General features: G+C 32.2%; 5 protein-coding genes across 5 annotated transcripts; 3 read left to right on the forward strand and 2 right to left on the reverse strand.

Moving 5' to 3' along the window:
• Positions 1 to 1,181: 1,181 nt before the first annotated feature.
• On the reverse strand, positions 1,182 to 15,774 carry LOC123310858 (ATP-binding cassette sub-family F member 2). The gene is made up of 9 exons (XM_044894539.1): positions 15,616 to 15,774; positions 15,173 to 15,369; positions 12,011 to 12,217; positions 11,558 to 11,746; positions 11,126 to 11,497; positions 10,422 to 10,837; positions 1,996 to 2,187; positions 1,706 to 1,909; positions 1,182 to 1,502 (listed from the first exon to the last, which is right to left on the reverse strand). The coding sequence occupies exons 2-9, from the start codon at positions 15,345 to 15,347 to the stop codon at positions 1,377 to 1,379; spliced, it is 1,881 nt and encodes a 626-aa protein (XP_044750474.1). The 5' UTR covers positions 15,348 to 15,369; positions 15,616 to 15,774; the 3' UTR covers positions 1,182 to 1,376.
• LOC123310857 lies at positions 3,571 to 6,311 on the forward strand. Its single transcript, XM_044894538.1, has 2 exons — positions 3,571 to 3,888; positions 4,600 to 6,311. Exons 1-2 carry the CDS (start codon positions 3,802 to 3,804, stop codon positions 5,896 to 5,898), a joined length of 1,386 nt encoding a protein of 461 aa, XP_044750473.1. The 5' UTR covers positions 3,571 to 3,801; the 3' UTR covers positions 5,899 to 6,311.
• A 233-nt stretch (positions 15,775 to 16,007) lies between the features above and the next one.
• LOC123311957 (transcription termination factor, mitochondrial) lies at positions 16,008 to 18,052 on the forward strand. The gene is made up of 4 exons (XM_044896097.1): positions 16,008 to 16,697; positions 16,807 to 16,903; positions 16,956 to 17,115; positions 17,656 to 18,052. Exons 1-4 carry the CDS (start codon positions 16,209 to 16,211, stop codon positions 18,023 to 18,025), a joined length of 1,116 nt encoding a protein of 371 aa, XP_044752032.1. The 5' UTR covers positions 16,008 to 16,208; the 3' UTR covers positions 18,026 to 18,052.
• A 234-nt stretch (positions 18,053 to 18,286) lies between these two features.
• On the reverse strand, positions 18,287 to 20,200 carry LOC123311958 (ATP synthase mitochondrial F1 complex assembly factor 2). The gene is made up of 5 exons (XM_044896098.1): positions 19,960 to 20,200; positions 19,710 to 19,903; positions 19,068 to 19,178; positions 18,836 to 19,016; positions 18,287 to 18,553 (listed from the first exon to the last, which is right to left on the reverse strand). The coding sequence occupies exons 1-5, from the start codon at positions 20,051 to 20,053 to the stop codon at positions 18,309 to 18,311; spliced, it is 825 nt and encodes a 274-aa protein (XP_044752033.1). The 5' UTR covers positions 20,054 to 20,200; the 3' UTR covers positions 18,287 to 18,308.
• Positions 20,201 to 20,470: 270 nt separating this feature from the next.
• Positions 20,471 to 21,568, forward strand: LOC123311130 (coiled-coil domain-containing protein 43). The gene is made up of 3 exons (XM_044894919.1): positions 20,471 to 20,755; positions 20,807 to 21,186; positions 21,312 to 21,568. The coding sequence occupies exons 1-3, from the start codon at positions 20,591 to 20,593 to the stop codon at positions 21,382 to 21,384; spliced, it is 618 nt and encodes a 205-aa protein (XP_044750854.1). The 5' UTR covers positions 20,471 to 20,590; the 3' UTR covers positions 21,385 to 21,568.
• Positions 21,569 to 21,659: the final 91 nt, after the last annotated feature.

The raw sequence follows: 21,659 nt of genomic DNA on the forward strand, positions 1-21,659 counted from the left end.
TCTGTCAGGCTCTTCGAGATGCAGAGGATCGAGCAAGGTGGAAACAACTAACCGAGCGTATAGGAGGGAATCACGATCATCAGCAATGATGGAACGACTAGAGAGAGAGAGAGAGTGAAACGAGAAAGTTTTACGAATCTTTTTGATTGTGTGGTGGGGGCATAACTCCCACTGCTTGTTAGCTGTTCTGTGGTGATCCTTTCCAAGCCCATAAAAGAGTTCATATGCTGCAGGTGTTACCATTAATGCTCTTTTCGCAAGTGAATCACCTTTTTCATTTTCTTCAATACCGCAATGCTTTGGCACCTATAGGAGATCCCGTTGCCTCCGTCCAATTGCTTTATAGTATTACGACTTTTCCAGCTCACATCTTCCCTTTCAGTCTTTCTCAGTTTGCCTGCATCGAGATGCTGTTCCAGTTCTTTTAGAGTTCAATATTTCTATTGCACAAGTTGGCAACATCGACTGAAATATGCGTTGATAAAAAAGGACAACAAATACACTATCTTGATGAGATAGACAAAGATGGCTGTCTATGAAGTTTGCGACGAACGAGGAAGGTAGTAAAATTTTATGAGATATTTATGGCCTATTGCTGTTGCAATCGCCAGTGAATACGCGCTTTATGTTGGCTGTAAATCAACAGCTGTAATTTTATAAAAAAAGCCATTGTTCTTTTTATTTTCTATTAGACGCTGTTGCCAAATCGTAAACTAGAAACGAAGCGATTTAAATTTTAAAACCTGATATTTGAAGAATTATTTTGAATAGTTTCCTCGGAGCATTTCAAAAATTCATGAATGAAACACATAATTATTCAGTTTAAACTTGCATATGCTGTGATAACTCAAATTGAGGAGAATTCTCCATTCAACATGTAACACATTAAAGATCCTCAAATGTCTACCATCAAAGCAACTGTTGTAGTAGCGTATCTCTTTTGACTTCTGATGCTTCCACACAAGATTACTGTTTGCTTCCACACTCTACATGATTTTATTCAATATGCATGTAATGAAAATTAACGATTCTTCTTACCACACAATAGACAAAACTCAAAATTGAAAACACAGCAGTAAATAGAGAAGACTCTATTTAGCTACAAACACTTTATAATGAAAAAAAAATTATATTCTTTATATTTATTGTTGTTACATCGATGGGAATAATAAAAAGACATGTAAAAATCCATTTTGTATTTGGGGATTGTACTCACACACCTTAATGTGATAAAATGCTCAATACTGTCCAAATCCTTGAATTTTTGTTTTCCAGAATTATTAATAAATTAACATTTTTCTTGACCAAGCAAGATTTTCTGTACATCTAGTTATTTTAGATCTGACAAATATAGCACCTTCTGTCGCAGCTTTTGTTTACTTTTCTTTCTGTTTAGCCATCTCTTTCAAAACCTTAGCTTTAAGATGTTCCTTGTAATCTAGAATGTCGCCCTTCCATTTAGTAACAGTTTCTTTTTCACAAACCCATATTTCTTCTGCTACCTAAAATAAAATATATGCTTGTAAGACTTTGAATTGTACCTGCAAATTAATTGTTGAATTTGGATGAAACAATATAAAACTGCTCATCAAACATTATGTTAGCATTATGAACACTTTACTTATGACGACAACATTACATTTATGTTCATATTGAAAGAGTTAAAATTACATATTGAACTACTGCAAAAAGATGAGGAACTCACCTGACTGATCAATCGGAAGTCGTGACTGACTAAAACAAGGCCACCCTCGAAATCATTCACTGCCTCTGCAAGTGCGTCGATGGTTTCCATATCTAAATGATTTGTCGGTTCATCAAGTAGCAAAAGATGAGGAGCCTGCCATGCTAACCAAGCAAACACCACTCTACACCTCTGACCATCAGACAATTGCCGAATTGGGCAGACCTAGGAAAAAGGAATATTCTTATTAACCAAAATTCGTTAATATTTTACAATTCTCATTGAAAATTCAATGAATCCTATAAATTCACCTGCTGCCGGCCAGTAAGACCATAACGACCAATGATTTTCCTCATTTCTTCTTTCTCCTTTACTTCAGGGAAAGATTTCATCATGTACTCAAGGGGTGATAAATCCAAATCTAACAGTTCATGAAGATGCTGGTGGTACCTAGCAATCCTTAGATGCGAATTTTTCCTAATCATTCCCTCTGTTGGAACAAGCTGAAAGAAATGAACTGAACTTAGAAACTTTTAGATTTTAGAGATCGCATCATAATATGAACTTTTCTTCAATTATATTGTGATTGTTCATTCAAGAAAAACAAATTTCAGATTATAACATTCCCCAGCAGTTGCTCCAATACATTACATGTAATAATTCACCAAACAAACAGGGGTGTATCCTAATGAAGAAAGAATATATGTAGATGGATGTTTATTTGCCCACAAATTTAAAAATGGAGGTAATCGCTGGAAAGCTCCCAATAACATAATTTTCATATATTAAAACATTTTCAGTTTGTCCATTGGATGTAAATGAGTTAATGGTTGGAGCTGACATGTACAAGAGAAGACAACTATAGTTGCTGGCCTGACATTGAATGTTTTGCTGTTGAAAATAAAATATTTGTTTAATAAATTTAGTTCTACACTCCTTCCCCTATAAATCAAACCCTTTAAATTACGAATCAGCAAGCTTCACTGATTTTATTGATAAAGGACAATGACCACTAATTAACAAAGAGATTTCCTAAACAATTTTTCTTTCTTCAAATTTGAATTATGATGCATGTTTTTTTGGAGATTGTTCTTTCTCCCTATGCTTTATTAGGAATTGGGTAAAATACAGAAACACTACACTACTTAAGAAAGTTTTGTCCCTTTATAGTTTGCGCTATTTGATTTCTTATCACGTCAAAACCTACTTATTTTTCTTCCTCAATTGAACTCCATGATGGATTACAAAACAATTATTATATTAATACTTATTCAGTAATGAGTACTTTTACTGATTTGTTAATTATAGATTGAGAGATGATATGAGGGGAGCATGTATTTATCTTAAAACTTGGGATTTGTTTAAAAAAATGTAAATTTTCGTTGAAATAACTCTAGAGGAGAATGATAAAACGACATTTTTACAATGTAACACAATGTAAAAATTTGCATCCGAATTGCAGATGTTTAATGGTAGGTTCATGCAACTTTCCTTTGAAATTTTTAGTTTGAATACCGCAAAATGTGACAACATTTTACATATATAAATATTTCGAATTCACGAAATATTTTTTCAATATAATTGAGAAAGATCGCTGTGGAAGATGAAGTAGACCTAAACTGTGAATTTTTTTTCAATTTTCCTGCGATAATTTACTATTAGAAATAATGGAGAAAAATTGCATTACCACCTGATAATTTGGAATCATAAATTTCAATTTTTTTCGTCAAAAATTAACGATTAACCAATCAACTAATTTGATTAGGCATTTTCGAATCAATCCATGAAGAACAATGGTTTGATAAGAATTTTAATGTATCTGAAAGAATAATGATGCAGTCAAAGTCATCTGCAAACAACTTTCACAATGAGAAAATTGTTTAACAACATTTGATAATGATGTGAAATGGCCTATATATAAAATTGCCCTTCCAACCATACTTATTCACTTTTCACATATCAAATGAGCTGCTGTGTTATTTTTATCTGAATATAGAACTAATTTGCGAGTGTGGTGTAAAACCTCATTGTGCTCAATAAACAGATGAAAGATTGATATTTAAAGATTTTTAGGTATTCAGAGAAGGAGAAAACCCTAAAAAATATTGAGAAGAAACATGGAACCAGTCAACCTTTTTGAACCATCCCAGTTCAGAGAAAAAAAAGTCCGCATTATACTTCGGGAAATGGAAGAACTTCTCAATGTAAGTTTCACATCAGAGGCATATTTCCAACATTCAGAATCATTTGTTAAGAAGGGAACAAAAACAAATTTTGATAACAGCGAGAGAAAATTTGAGATTGCACTGTCTACTTTAGCAAAGTTTCATGCAGCCAGTGAAGCATACATCAATTCAGAACCAAAAATGTGTAATCGATCAGAAATAGAAGAATTAAGAGTAAACCCCTTTTGCGAAAAAAATATAATGAGTATTTGTTCACTAGTTCTGAAATACTTCAAGGATATCAAGGAAATCTATCCGCATACCTTTTTGGACGATATAAGTATCCAAGATATGGAAGGGGAATTGAATATTATTTCAAAAAAATTGAAGACTTTTGATGAATGCAAAAAATTTCTAATTAATGGGCGTTATTCTTATGATAACCTCATCTTCAACGATATTAATACCGATTGCAAAATCAAAGATTTTTCATATGTGGCATATCAATCTCCGTTATTGGATATTTTCCATTTTGTTAGTTCTTTCTCATCAGAAACAGATTGGAATACCAATTTGAACAAAGCAAAAATTGTATACTACGACTTCTTACAGCATGAAATGAGGAAGTTCAACATAGATGTAAAAAAAGCTTTTCCACAAAAAACATATGAAGAAACATTTGAACGCATCTTACCCCTCATGAAAATATTATTTCACCTAAAAGCAAGGGGTAATAAAACATATTTCAAGTTGGCAGAGATTTTGAATGTCCTCAACCTCGGACATAACATGGCAATTCAATCAGCCATTTCATTCGAGGATTGCTACATGGTGTGTAAAAATTTAAAAATGGGCAAATTCCACTTGACCTCTTTCAATACTAATCCACAAGCAGGTCGAAATGGTTTTTTGGGAGAACATCACGATATGACAATAGAAATAGAAAAACAGGGAAGACAAAGTAAAAGAAAGTTTTTCCTCAAAGGTATACCACACTGTGAAGCAATGCAAGAATTTGCTAAAACTGTAGGATCATTTTTTAAGGAAACCATGTTTTATTCCAGATATATTCCATTGCTGAAAGAACATGGTATTTCTGTACTGGAGAGAGTAGTACCAGAATGTTACTTCGCTGATGAATGTAAATATATCGTCCTAAATAATTTGAAATCATATGGTTACACAACTTTATCTCCAAGGCTAGAAATGAGTAATGAAATCATATTAGGAGTAATAGAAATATTAGCCAAATTCAACGTAAGCTGCATAATTTTAGAAGAATTAATTGAAAGAAAAACTGAATGTAAGTTCCGACTTCCTGATAGATTTGAGCGAGAACTCAAAGAAGCTTTTTTCTCTACTGAACCTATCATTGAGGCCCATAGAAATTCAGGGACAGGTGGAATGGCAGCTTTAACAGATATAATTAATTTTAATGATGGAGTAGACCAATCCATATTCAAAATATTAGCTGAAGAAGCGTGCAACGAACAACTACACTTCGCAAAACCTTCGAAAAAATGGAGAAATACCATTTGCCATGGTGATTTTTGGACGAAAAATTTCATGATAAAATTTGAAGAAAACAGAGTGAAGGACGTAATGATGATCGATTTTCAAACATATCGATACGCACCACCGGCGCAAGATTTGATGGCCTTCATTTACTTAAACACTACTAGAGAATTACGCCAGAAATGTATGAGCAATTGGTTAAATTATTATTACAAAGTATTTTCCGAAAATCTTCGCATATATTCAATCGACATAAATAAAATTTTGCCTGAAAATGAATTCAACGAGAGCTGCAAATTTTATGAACAATTCGCCATAACTCAATCAATTACCCATTTTCAAATTATTCTTGTTCCTCCTAAAATCATTGATCCAATATTGGAAGATCAGGCGAAGGCCAGGGAAATTTTTTTCGGAAGTAGATATAATTTAGTAAAAATGGTATGGCCAATGGATGATGTTTACCGCAAAAGATTAACAGATTCAGTGACCGAACTGAGAAGATGCTTGATAGCAAAAAGTGAAATGAATTAGGATAATTCGAAAAATGATAAGACAAGAAAATTAATTTCGATCATGGGGAAAGACTTTCATGCTTATATATCGTATTTTTTTGATCATTTGAATCCAGTACCTATAACGAGCACTTGTCAAGGGGGACTACTTCAGGATTGGAAATCATACTTTTTTTTCATGAATAATCATAGGATTTCATGAAAAATGTGATTTATGTTATTTTAGGCAATGTTAACTATGTAATTGTTTGATTCAGCTTCAGAACTGCAGAAGACTCGAAGGTAGTAAGCAGTAGACCTGAAAAAATTATCAAAAGGAATTGTTTGAATGCCTAGAACCGTTTCAAGTACTAAATAATTATTATCAATTTTGAAAAATGCTCCTCCTGTTTATTAATATGAAAGCTAAATAAATAATAAAATTAAAATATTCTTATTTGACTGCATGTTTTCAAGTGACTTCCTTAAAAGTAGCTTAATAGTGCTCTAGGCGTTCACGAGAATGCCATCTACTAATTAGATTGGTCCCTTTTCCAGGTATTACTTTTCAGTAACGCTGTATGAAACCACTTTTATATTTAACACGATTCGTGTTCTGATAATTCTGAGAAAGTTTTGGTCCGCTTGCCACTATAATAAAGTGAGTACAAGGTGGGCAAAATTCGTTGTCTACTGAAGGGATCTCGAGAACTATAGCAGCTAGAAGAAAATGCATGGCATGACACATTCTCGAGCACTTTTTTCTTGACTAATCCAAAACTGAAAACAGATCCAGCCTAATGTCCATAGATTTTGAGTTATGAGCGAAAATTGAGAAATTGTAATTTTCAATGAAGCTGAATAACTCGTATTCGAAATCTGTTGTTACATTCTATAGGCACTTTTTTATGAGGAATTCGAATGTGATATTATTATTTGTTCGTAGAGTGGTTCACAACGGTTGTGAACTGTACAGAGCAAGCGCAATTGCATTTTAGGGTAGCGAAAATCCATTTGCGCTTGCTCTGTACAGTTCACAACCGTTGTGAACCACTCTACGAACAAGCCTATTGAATTTTTTGATTCAGTCATTTTCGAGATACGACCATAGAAATCATAATATATATACTTACTCTAGAATGCTAATCCAGTAGTAAGAAATGCAGCGAAAAATTGACAGTTGTCGTTAAAGCGAATGCGCGACATTAGTTTATTTCAACTCGAACGTTGCCTAGACTTTCCTACCTTATGTCAGTCGAATTGTTTATTTGGTATAAATGAGAAATAAACATATTTCATTCGGTAAAAGAACTTATTTTTCGATTCATACAGGAGTTCTTGTCGGTATTGAACACATGCATGGATGACTAATTGTGTTTATACATATATGCTTTGTGAGAAAATCAGTGCAATGATGTTGCAGGTTTCAATGAAAATATATCGGGATCTCGGAGGTAACGTGTTATTTTTCGATTCATACAGGAGTTCTTGTCGGTATTGAACACATGCATGGATGACTAATTGTGTTTATATATGCTTTGTGAGAAAATCAGTGCAATGATGTTGCAGGTTTCAATGAAAATATATCGGGATCTCGGAGGTAACGTGTTATAAGTCCAAATCTAAATTTGTCGCTAGAAGTATTATCGGGTAGTCATTGATTGTTTGACCAAATCAAATGGGCTGAAGATTGGAGGTTTATATCGGATTCCTTGGTAACAACTACTAATTACTAAATATTTGGAACTCACAACAAAAATTCTAGAAGATCTAAACTTTATATCACCAATGCAATTCGATATTATCGCAGATTCGATTAGATGAACAGGTACCTAAGCATTGAGTGCATATTATGAACTCCATGCAACAATTTTGAAATATCCTGATCTAGTGCAATACTACTATATACCATCAATGGAATTCGCTATCAGTGGAATAATTCATTCAAGTTTTGAATTTTTTGTTTGCATTTATTATTTTTAATATGATAGATAAGTACACAAGTACATTTCAGAAAATGTGACTTAAAACTTCTTACCTCTGAGCAGATCGTGCAACAGTGAAAAATCAAATGACTGAAAGAAAACGCGTTGTTGTCCGACATACCTTCGTTACATGAATTGTTCCCTCTTCATAAGATTCGATCGACAGAATTTTCAGAAACTCGGCAACGTTCAACGTTCTACTAGAAAATAAACTAATGATGCGCATTCGTATTAACGACCACTGTCAATTTTTCGCCGCATTTCTTACTACTGGATTTGCATTCTAGAGTAATAATATATAATATGATTTCTATGGATACGACAGGGATTTCTGATTCTTCAAAGGTGAACTATAGTTGAAAGTTCTTTTATCTTGTTGAAATTCTTTTGCTGATTTCAAAAATGTATTATATGTCGCTATTCAAATGAATGTTACGCGAGAAAAAAATTCAATATTTTTTTCTGCTTCTCAATTCTCTGCTGAATTATAAGTAGGCTTGCTTACCATAGCAACTCTTGAATATGCATTATCTTTTGTGAACCTGAGCCTCTATGATTGGAATCACGGATTAATGCGTAAATATTTCGATGATTAATTTGTCATCGTTTGTTCTCGCGATGTTTGGCCTGCTTATTTAATGATGGTTCACAATTCGAACACTATTGTTGACAGAAGTACCTATTTTTGATCATCTTACTTTTGTAAAAATTATAATTATAGGTAACTATCGTATTTTATTTATATTACTGACTCTTTGAGTTTCTTTCATAAATAGAAAAGCAATAATTAAATAAATTTTCTTCTTTAATAATCAGATGAACGTCTTATACGCTCTTTTAAGGGATATCAATCTCGATATCAATATATAAAAGAAATAATTATTCGACAGTCGGTGATTCCTATCGCAGTAGGTTGTGCTCGCATAGGATTATGTGGAGTTCACGAACCATAATTAATTTTCAACAGTCGCTATGGTTCCGCCAGCCTACTGAAAAAGTATGAAATTTTTTTCTCATGTTATATTCATATGAATAGCGACATATGAATCGATTTCAAGCGAATAATCCGTAATAACCTCTAACCTCACTTCAATAACCAGAAGTTTAACCCAGCTCTCGAGTATGGTTATCTCCGGTTATCTGCGGTTCAAAATGATGACGTTGAACGGCTGGTTCATGACGTCACGATATTATAAGCAATAATGACCAAAAGCGCTTGAATGCAGTTGGTTATTGTTGGTAATTACCAATGATGACCAGGTTATTCGCTTGAAATCGATTATGATACATTTTTGAAATCAGCAAAAAAATTGCAACAATATGAAAGAACTTTCAACTATAGTTTACATTTGAAAAATCATAAATCCTTGTCGTATCTCGAAAATGACTGACAAAAAATTTAAAATATCATATTCGAATTCCTCATAAAAAAGTGCCTGTAGAATGTAACAACGGATTTCGAATACGAGTTCAAATGAGCGAGTTATTCAGCTTCACTGAAAATGACAATTTCCCTATTTTCGTTCATAACTCAAAATTTATGAAAGTTAGGCTGGATCTGTTTTCAGTTTTGGATTCGTCAAGAAAAAAGAGCTCGAGAATGTGTCGTCCGTTTTCTTTTCGCTGCTATAGTTCTTGAGATCCCTTAAGTACACAACGAATTTTGCCCACCCTGTACATCTTAAATAAATTTCTGAAAATATAGAATTCGCAAAGCAGATACGAGCGCAGATTTAGTTCAAGATTTTGAGCATAAAATAGTTGCGCACCAAATATCAAACACTTATTCTTTTTTGTTAAAAAGATTTTATAACATCATTCGATAATGATGGAATCTGATTCAACTCAATGAAATATTTCAGGTATAAAAATGGAATGGCAAGAAGTATTTGTCCAACATTTTTGTCAAACAAAAAGTTAAACAATAATAAATAAGGAGCATAATGACACTAAGGCCCGGTACTTTCATGTGCGAATAACTAAATTTATTCGATAAATAAGTCTTATTCTTAGGATAAGTAAAAATGCAGTCTTTTCACTTTCAGATAGTGTTGTTCATCGAATAAATCTGTCATTGAAACTTTTTATTTGTCACAGATCGAATGTCGGTACGTCATTATTGGTTGAATTTTTAAGATTCTGGATGTATGGTTATTTTTTGTGTGATTTTCACGAAACATTTGCTTTCTAGTTGGAATTATGACAATTTCTACAATGCGATCTCTTATTTTACATTAATCAGTGAAAAGTAGTATACCGTGTTTTCACAGAATTGTTATTCATCAAATAATTTCATCTGAAAGCACCGAAATAAGGTATCCTTCAGATAGGAAATTATTCGACTGATACTTATTGACAGTGAATAAAATTTATTCGAAGGTGAAAGTACCGGGCCTAAGTAGAGTATTTAACTATTTTTTTTTTTGGTTTTTTTATCAAAGGAAACTGAGAAATTACGAAACAAGTGTTATTGATGCGAATGCACAGATATCTGAATTCGCTAGGCTGAACAAGTTGAAAGGTACCTATTTCCTAAATTTTTCAATAAAACATAGGTAAAATCGAGAAAACTACTTACATCTCCATAAAGCAGTTTCAAGAGTGTACTTTTACCAGCACCATTGGGGCCCACAAGAGCCAACCTAGTGTCTAAATCAATTCCAAACTCCAGGTTTTTATAGATCCATGGTGTCTGATCATTATATCGAAAACTGACATTCTGTACCATAATAACGGGTGGCGGGATCGTTCCACAACTTGGGAAATAGAAGGTAACAGTTTTTTCTCCTGATACTTTTTCAGTAAGACCTCCGGCAACCATTTTCGCCAAGGTTTTTTCTTTGGACTGTGCCTGACGGGCAAGTTTAGCGGAACCGTGACCAAACCTAGCGATATAGTTCTTCATATGATTGATCTGGTCCTGTTCCCAATTGTATTGTTTCATTTGATTCTCCAAAAGTTCCATTCGTGTTTTGACAAAAGCATCGTAATTACCTTGAAAAATAATTTTTTAGTGATTCTACATGTAAAGAAATATTTCTCAATTCGATATATAAAAAATTTGATATCCCACAACAGTGAGTAAAAAGTAACACACAAATTATCTTTCATATTTACTATTATGTAGAAAAATGCTTGAACAAGTCAATTACTGTATGCTCACTCTGTATAAGCCTTTTGAACCTGTTGCCACATCAATTCAATAATCATGAACATCAGTTGAATGGACTGATACATTTAAATCTTAATAGAGAAATAGTCCAGTGAATATTATTTGTGTACCTGTATAGTATTTCAATCGTTTCTTGTTAATATGTATAATATTCGTACAAACTCCATTCAAGAAATCTTGCGAATGGGATATTAGCACCAAAATTCTCTTGTAATGTTTCAGCTCTTCCTCAAGCCACACACACGCATCAAGATCCAGATGGTTTGTGGGTTCATCAAGCAACAGCAGGTGTGGCTTCACATACAACGCCCTAGCAAGAGCAATTCTCATTCTCCATCCTCCGCTGAAGTCTTTGGTCTTTTTGTTTTGCATTTCTTTCGTGAAACCAAGACCGTGAAGTATGTTAGCGGCCCTGGCTTCAGCTGTGTCTGCCGAGATATCGTCAAGTCGTTCATAAACATCCATGAGCTGTTCCTGAGATTCTAGAATAAAATCACATGAATTACACCATAAGAATATTATATATATATTTTCAATATTACCATCATCGTCACAAGCTGCCAATTGTTCGGCCAATTTTTCCAACCTAACTCTCTCTTCGTCAACCTCCATAACACACTGTAATGCTGTTTTTTCAGAAGCTGGCATTTCCCTAGTTAAATGAAATATGTCTATATGATCGGGAATGGGTACTTCTCTGTTGCCTAGCACAGCCAGAATTGTTGATTTACCTGAGGAGAAAATTGAAGCATTAAGAGAGGAAATATGCACATTTCTCCCACGAGATAATTATTTATAAATTACACTTTTTCAATATAATCTAATTTTTATCATCCTCCATGGAATAAGTATTTATAAAATATATTTTTTTAAATATAAATAATTGAATTTTTATTATAACACTAATATGGATTTTTTTTTAATATTTACTATTGAAATGCAAACAATATTAGAAAAAATAACTTAACTGGTCATACATAAAAAAGATTTCTTACCACTTCCATTTAATCCCAACAATCCATATCGTCTACCACAATTCAACTCAAGGAGTGCATCTTGTAACATTTCAGAACCATGAAATGTGATGGAAAAATTGGCAATTTTGATATCTCTAGACTTGGGATGAACAGCTAGAGAACCAGTGCAAGCTCTAGCATCTGCATTGAGTTTTGCATCCATCTCCAGCTTTAGACACAGGGCCTCTAAAAATGTAAAATGGCATTTAAACTTCTGAACTAATAATGAAATATCATTGATTATGGAGCTCTAACCCGTAACAACTTACTAATTTCTAACAACACACAATCATTTATAGTTATTTTAAAGACATCGAGGGTAATATTACCCTCGATGTCAACAAAGAAATAACAGTGAAAGTAACATGTAGTTTTTGGAGGTAATAAGGTTACCTGTACAACACAGAGGATTTTACCTTCAGAGAAGATATGCAACAACAAATATGGAATTTTAATTTGAAAAATCAACACTTCATTATCGACACTACATTCGAGGTAACCAAATTTATTGTGAATTGTAATTTTGTGTTTGAGTAAATGAATCTTATTATTATAACCATAGTATTCAATTATGCAAAAGATAATATATCAGGGGATGGACTTTTCAAAATTTTGAAATCGATTAGTTATAAATATATACATACAACAGGATGAATGAACGCACTTTCTTGCGAAAATTTGTGAGATATAAATCTTTGTTCCTAGTTGAGACTTGGATTTACCGAAACTGAGGTGACGTCTTCAAGTTTCAGTCAAAGAAGCATAACCAACATTAACTCTTTTCAAGCATCTGCATATTATGTATCAATAATTTAATTTTCCTTCTCAGCAAAAATAAATATATTTATATACTGATCCCTTATATTTTTCAAGCAAATAAAAAAGTATTATCAGTTTATATAAACGTTAATTACGTCATATCACATCTTTTTTAATTCATTTATTTTCCAAGATAATATCCTAAGTAATAGGGTCACTTCAATATCGCCACACGCCACGTCACACTATCACGCATTGTAGGAGCCATCATGAAATTAGGCAGTGCCGAGCAATAAATTATATAATTTAATTCTTATCCACTGGCTCGTCCAACTTGTGAAAGTACCTGCAGCACTTCCTGTAACTTATTGATTAAATAAACAACGTTTTCAAGCAAAAGTTGAAGGTATTTTAAATTATCTTCTCTCTAACTTCACCCATTGTCTATGCTACGCCACTGCTGAACCGAGTTCTGTCAGTGAGCTTGGCACTGCCAACTTCTACATCATCACTTTTCCTAGAACTAAATCGTACCCCCTTTGCTATATCTTTTTCCAACGCAGAAAGTGTCGAATATCTAAGGCGAACTGATTGCTTTTATAAAATTGAATGGACTATATATGACACATTTAGGTGTAGAGTTCATTTGTATTAGTAACTCAGTCTGTCTTTGACGAAGACATGTAGATAAATCTGTAGTATTGTTTATAAGTGTAACTTTAGTGAATATATTGGGGATAAAACAAATTTCCACAATTTGTATTTTATCAACATAGAAAAAATTTTCTACCTAGATATGGAGACAAACAAAAAGTCGTCAATTTGTAGCAAAGAATTTTTTACAATCTCCTCTGGTCCTACCTATTCCTCTAAAAAGTTGTAATGAAAAAAAACTTATTGAACAGGAAATATACATACATTATTGCATATTTTCAGAAATATCTTTGAATTAAAGTTTGAATTAAGGTTTTTCGCTCTCTATCTCTCAATGTAATATAGATAAACTTAAAATAGGTGGATAATTGATGCATCCCTACACATTAGGTTTGTTCGTAGAGTGGTTTACAACGGTTGTGAACTGAACAGAGCAAGCGCAATTCCATTTTAGGGCAGCGAAAATCCTTTGAATACCTTTACTTAGGTACTCACTTCCTGACTTAACTGTTCAATCCATTTCTTCAAAGTCAACTACATAAACTATACTGCTAGAAAAAAAATCAAATAAGATAAGCTTAGAAATGACTCAAGGAAAAGTCAGATTTTGGATTAAATATTTCAAGTTCCAGTGGAAATCTTCACAAGTTTTCAGTTTTTAGTTATTTTTGAATAAATCTTTTCCTGTTGTACAGCTATGAAATAACCAAAATGTATCAATTACACCTTGACTTGTTTCTTTTTAGATAGCAGTTGCAAAAACTTAAGGATTCCGTGAGTCTGAACAATGATTAACAACAAATTATAGATAAAACCTGCTTCCAAAACAGAACATATCAGATTTCAATTACCCCAAAAAATTTTACTGAATTCAGACTCAAATACATAGATTAATTTATGCAATTGTTTATGTGTTAATAGGTATCCATTTTCTAAGTTTCTTTCATCTGAATAGAGCTGTCGTTCCTTAACACTATTTTATTTATTTTAAAAAGGATTTCTTAAAAAAATTAATGCGGAGAAGCCTACATACGAGTATAATGTGATAAATTCCCCCAATTGGCAATAAAATTATTAGTTTCTATAAATCGAAATCCGATTCCGAAGATATGGCTTTTGCACAATCTGGCAACAAAAGACCCCATGATACTGTTCGCGCGTGCGCAATTGGGATGTCGAAGATCCGCCCACATCCACATGACGAAAAGTCATGATTACCTCAATGTGATATTTCGGTTTTAGAATTATGTTCTCTTAAGGTAAGATGTGACATTTTGGACTATTACCAGACTCTGAAACATCACAATCATTGATGTTATACATATTCATTATTTGTTAGGTTAGGTTAGGTTATTGATGTTATACATATTCATTATTTGTTAGGCAAAATTGTTTGAAAAAACTGCTTCTGACAAATAGTGCTATAATTATTTAAGCAGAAGAATATCTTGATATTTATATTTTTAATATTATTTACTGTGTTTCAGATATTAGGAGAGAAAAACAATAAAAAGGTTAAAGAAGAATGATACCTACTAAAATTTTTTCATCAATGTTTAAATATTCAGTTCACTATTACTTACTTCATGATCACAAACAGAAAAAATTATGTGAGATATGTGCAAATTCAAAAATAATCATATTCAGTGCCACAAGCCAAACTGAAATAATGAAACATAGGAGAATGCTTGCACCTTTCATACAAGAACACGTATACTACTTAATTACCTTCTTGGCTTAATTCTTTAGTTGTCCCATTTGTCTGGTTAGAAGACCCATTGATGGCAGAAGTTGACTTCTGCTCTTCGGATTTAGCAGAAGATGCCGTTTTTTTTCCTGCTTGTCGAGCTTTGGCAGCCTCTTTTTTACGTTGCTGTTCACGTTTCTTGGCATCAGATGGCATTTTGATTTAGAAAGAAATAAGCCTACAAAAAGGGTACCAAATTAAAAATTATTTATTTTATGTTCCTAGTAGTTGCGATAGTTCTCAAAAATATTTTTGGTGTTGACATATATAAATACGTTTATAAATTGATGGAATAACTGAAATGCGGTGTGCTCCAACTAGAATGCGGAAATCTCATCAAGAAATAAGTAACACTTTCCTAGTAAATCATAATATTTCTAATATACATAAACAATCTAAAATATTTCATGGATCTCGTATCTACCTTGAATGATTTTTGCAAATGTTAATTTATTAATATAACATGCGAAATTGCAAAGGGTCCTCTTACTTTTCCAACCAGACTGAAAGAGAAATCACCACACCATGTTCTCTGACTTTTGATTGACATATTTCATAGATCGATCATCATAGTTTTACAAATTTAGTTGATTTTTCGATAAATTTAAGGGCAACTTCAATTTAATACTTTTAAGTATAGACAATAAAGAATGGTAAAACGTATTCAGTCAATCTTTAACTGCTCTTTCTAAGAATTATTGGCATCGAAGAAGGCCAATGGTAGCGTAGTTCCTACGAATTGTAGGAACTCTGTGGCATAGACCAAAGATGTCTATGGACATAACCTTGTTGTCACTTTTATTTGTCAACACTAGAGACACCAGCAAATAAAAAAAGGGTTTTCAAATCGTAATACATCCAATATAATATATATCTCATTGCAGAAGGTCATTTTTTGACGAAAATTATATTATGTGAATACTTATCATTAACAGAGTTTGATGCTAAAAGCAACGAACAGATTAGAAAAAGTACTCGAAGACGTCAAGAGTGCCAGAATTTCTAAAATCAAAGACTATGGCTAAAATAGTCCGATATCTAAGTAGAATATTAATTAATAATAATAACAATAATTCTACTTTCATGCAAAGAAATATTCGTCCTTTAACTATTCCATCTATCAAGTTAAATGATGATGCAACTTCAGCAAATTATGAAAAATCATTAGCTGTTCACAACATTGAAAGATCGCTTAATGTTCAAAAAAGAATTGCACTGAAACTTGTGAATGAGAACCAAAAATTGATTACTATATCCCCCAGGCTCATCAGTGAAAATCATGAAATTTTACTGGAGAACAAATTAGTCTCATCTACTGCTTTGAGATATCCATTTTTATTATGGAGTAACAATTTGGGAGAGAAAATCAGTCTTTTAAAAAAGTTGAACTATCCATTGGATGTAACCATAGTCTTGGCAGGTTCATCAAGACCTATGCTGGGAAAGATCATTTGCTCTGGTAGAAAATTTGAAGAAAGAATACATATTTTATCACAGCTCTTTAAGGTTAAGTTATTCGAATGATATAAATTCTTATAGTAATTTTCTTTTCTTAGTAAACTTCTTATAAAAACATAGTGTAGTAAACATTAATTTTATACAATTATTCTTTTAGGTTTCCCCAAGAGATACTTGTGAATTATTATATAAAAAGGATTTCTTGATAACCAGAAATTTAGAGACTATAAAGGAAATTTTGAATATATTAAGAGGTCAGTTATTTTTTTAAAGCTTGAAAGTGAGTACATTATTCCATTGTTCTAGAATTCGGCATAACACTTGAAGATATAAGAAAAGATCCATGGGTGTTAAGGTATAGTCAAGCAACTATAAAGGATAGAATCAAATATATAACAGATACAGAAGTCGAACTTTTGACACCTAAACCTTGGATGCTCAGGTCTCCAACAGAGGTGATAGAAAAGTAAGTATGATTCCTTCAAATCTTTTATCCAGCAACAGTTTTCTATTTTCATAAAATGTTGTTATCTCTGAAAATATCGATGTCAATGGTTTTTCAAGAAAATGTTCCTAATCAAATGCTTCATCAAAATGAGTTTGAGACCTCGTCAGGACTTGGCGAAATAGGTTGTTTCAGTCACAGTTTTCTTCTTTCATAAAAAATCAAAATCTCTGAAAATACCTTGATGATTGATAAGTAAAGTTCATTTTCCCACATTGGAAATTTTATTGATTATCCTATGATTCATAGTTCCATTATAACAATATGGCATCTTCTACTCCAAGAATGATTCATTATAAATATATAAAAATGAAATGAAAGCCAATAAATAGGTTTCCGATTATTCATATTTCTTAGATATACATACCTGTTTTTTAAAGTCAACAAATAAAAAAAATTGCAATGCTTGAAACAGTCAAAAAGTTACCTTGAATCACATCAATCAAAGTATTTGTAGCTACTTATTATGATTAATATTTACTTAAGAACTATTCCTTACAGTTATTTCAAAAGAAGACAAGATAATAGGCAAATCTTGGGCAGTGCCTCCTTGACAGAATATCTTTCAAAAAAGTTGGAATGTGCAGAAGATCAAGCTAAATATTTAATTTCTAAGATGCCAGCTTTAAGAACCAAGAGCCTTAGAACATTATCTGAGATTATAAATTTCCTTTACAGTAAAGGATTTCAATCTTATCACATATATAGAGTGCCAAAGATTTTGGTTCATAGTGTTGAAACAACAAAAAAAAGACTTGAACTGATAGAGAATGCTGGAATCCAAATAGATAGTTTGTATATGCTAACCAAGAGCCAAAAGCAGTTTATGCAAAATTTTGAAGCTATGTTAAAAACTAAAAGAACAGTTTGATTTTGACTTGAATAAATGAAATTTGAATATTGTCATGGTAAATTACCCATAAATTTCAGGAATACAAACAATATTTCAAACCAGTCCTCCAGACTGAGACTTCCTTCGTTTTGCAGGTCATAATGTAGTGCAGAGCAGTGATGACACTCGATGTCAGAAATAACGCAACAAATTTTGACCTAGAAATTCAGCACAAATATGGTGATTTGACTCGCTCATCTTTTAAGGGCAGTTTTAGGAAAAAAATAGTAAAATAATATGAACTTTGCTATTTTTTTTTATTTCATTGTTTTGATTGAATCTTGGACATTTGGTTATTGCAATGAATGAAAAGAACAACCGCCGCCAGTCTGGATTGTAAGTCTTGCTGACTCAAATCATGTGCCCATTCAACTCTACCCCAATGTCCTAATTGGTATTCTTCTTCTAACCTTGATAATAGGACGGCTTTTTCTACATTCACAAAACGATCAATACATGCTAATGACAACATAACAGACTTGAGAGTATCGACTGCATACACAAAACCTAAAAAGGATAATTATATTTTGGTGGAGAAATCAGATTTACTAACAAGGGCAAAGTTTTAGATTACTTCCCCACAAAATAAAAATTCTGAGGGGGTAACCACTCTATGAAAAATGTACATTGATTTAGGAAATCAAGATGAATTCAGGATTTGGGAAATCAAGATAATTTCAGGATTTTAGATGATGATTTCAGACCTCAAAAGTACATCAATTTCGGAAATCGTTATCCCCTTGGAAAAACCACTTAATTTCCATGGGTAAAATAATTTATGGTACTTACCATAAACAGATTCAAATTTATGAGATAGAATATGCCTATTAATCTTTTCCTTGTCTACTTGAGAAACTTTAGGCCCATCCATAATTACAGATTTTTGAATATTGGTTCCATATCTTCCATTGAACCATTCAATTACTGGATCCCATTCACTCTTTTGAAATTTATATAATTCTTCGTCGTCCTGAAAAATTAAATCTATAAAAAGAATTATCATGGAAAGATATAATATTACCTCTGTTTGAAAAAGTATTGTATCAGTATCCAGATAATTCGATACATAATTGGCTAAATCATATTTCGTGTAATTATTTGGATTATCGATCACTGTATTACATAGCGTTGTCTAGAAATATGATTTTATCTTACAATGTAGAAGTTCAACGAAAAAAAGAAAATTCTCAACTATAATGAAAAATTGTCCATTAATTTTGAAGATAAAATATGTTTACTTCAGTGCCCACCTTAGATTTCTGTCATTGATTTTCATCAATTTCAATGAATTTGTTATTCTCAGGTGAATTTAAGTTTATATTTAGTTTACTGAGAAAAATACATTAATTTTGGATGAAAATAGAAATGAATAATTTTGAGGTTAGCTTAGGTTCCCTTAGGTTGGAACAGTGAAAAATCAAATTTATAAGTGAAAATACCATATTAATGTAATGAATAAACGATTGGGTTTAGTTATAATTTTCATAAAAACTAAAAAACATATCTTCTAAACCAGGAGTCTCCTGAAGATTATTATTATTATTGATTTCTCATAAAATACTCCATCTAAAAATAAGTTGATATCAAAATCAGAGGTGAGCACTAGAGTAAACTTTCACCCCAAACTTGAAATCAAGTAATGAATTAAATTCACATATCCTACAATGTGCATTTGACTTCTTGAGATGTTTTCTTTTTGGGCATCCCATTCTGCAGCTACTGCCAATGCAAGAGTTTCAGATTCAACTGAGAATAGATTTCCCTTAGGAGTCTTCAGTTTTCTTTGATCCAAAATAATTTCATATTTCCCATCACTTTTCAAAATATTGGTTTGTCTGTAAAATCTTTTTAGAGTTGCTGAAAGGAAATATGTTCACATAGGTGGAAATATGTTATTGACGAAGAATGTTTACCATAACTTCTGATATCTGTGAGGGAAAATATTTTTTTTTTATTGAAACAACTTGTTTCGCATAACCTTAGTATTTTCGAAGTAACTGCATTCATCTTATAAAATCATGAAGTAAAGATTTTCTGTTGAATTTATCATCTAATGTGTTAATGGGTTTGTACTTTGTCGATATACTTAAATCAAGAATTTTAAATTTTTAAGTTTGTCTTTGGAGCAGTACTTCACTTTCACTTTTCACCATAGACCAGAGACTTATGAGGTGTATTTTCGTATTCTGTGGTGATTATGTGGTTTTTCCCACAGGTTTTTCCGTTCCACAGAAGGATCTGGTTTTCCATAATTTTCACCAAAGATTACTGAGTTAACTAACTAATCTTTGGTTTTCCACCTTTTCCTATCACAGAACAGACCCACTTGACTTACTTTATGTTTCCTATTTTTGATGAGTCAGGAAAACACCCATGTCCGAGACAAACGCATGTTATGTTTGAGAACCATAGATAATTGACAACCTAACCTAAATCACTTTTCTCTGTAATCCGTGCCTAACCCTAAATTTATCTGGTATTTTGGTAATGTAATTGTAAACAAAACATCCCAAAAATATCTACATATCTTATTGGAAAAAAGAAATGGCTTCTGAAGATTTTCAAACTTGGTTATCAAAAATCTTAACTGATTTAAATATCGATGAAAGTATTTTTGGATCTTACATAATTGGTATTTTAGACAGTGACGAGACATTAGAAGAAAAATCTGAAGCCTTAGAAGATTTACTTACAGAGATTGTGCAAAATGTGAGTATTCAGTATTCATAGTGATAAAAGAAATATTCGAAGTCTCCACAGGCTGCCGATTTGAGGAAAATTAAAATGGATATGATGGAAAAATGGAATTTGTGCTCAAAAGTTGAAGATCAACCGAATTTTGTATCCGAGGATGTAGATACTAAATTAGCAAAACTTCTCGAATCTCGATGTGTGGCTACAACTAAGGTGAAAGAATATACAGCTGAAGAAAAAAAAATAAGGGAAGCAATATTATCACAGTATAGTCAAATGAGCGATGAAGATGGGGATGAAAATGTAACTGTGCAAGTGTCAGGTGATCTGAAAGAAAATTTAGAAAAGAACACTAATGCACAAACAGTAATTCATGCTGAAAAACTGAAGAGAGAACAAGCTAAGATGGATAGTCAGAAAAAAAAAGAAAAAGATCGGGAAGACAGGTATTGCATGCATAATAAAAATCAAATCTAGAATAGGTTTTAAACATTCAAAACCTTGGAAAATAAAACTTCCTAAAGAAAATAAGCACTTTGAATTAACTAATCTATTCAATAAACTTTTTCAGAGAAAAACAGAAGCAGCTCAAGGAAGAGAAAAAGGAGAAGAGAAAAACTCAGAAAGGAGAGAGGCGAAGATAGCTTGCCATTTCCATTGTTGAAAGCCAATTATTTGTACTTCTTATGGAAGTTATAAAGGAGAGAAATATTCAATGCCAAAAAAAAATTTCTCTTGAATGTGTGTAATTACTAAGATATCTAATTACTAAGATGTCTGAAAACATACATCTTAGTAATTACCAATAAATGTATATTATTGTCAGAATTAGAATATTCTATAAAATTACATTACCCTTCATTATATAAAGAATACAATTTCAGAATTTGTTAAAAAGTATATACATCAAGGAACTTCA

Source organism: Coccinella septempunctata, chromosome 4 (assembly GCF_907165205.1).
Source record: "Coccinella septempunctata chromosome 4, icCocSept1.1, whole genome shotgun sequence".
NCBI classification, from domain to species: domain Eukaryota; kingdom Metazoa; phylum Arthropoda; class Insecta; order Coleoptera; family Coccinellidae; genus Coccinella; species Coccinella septempunctata.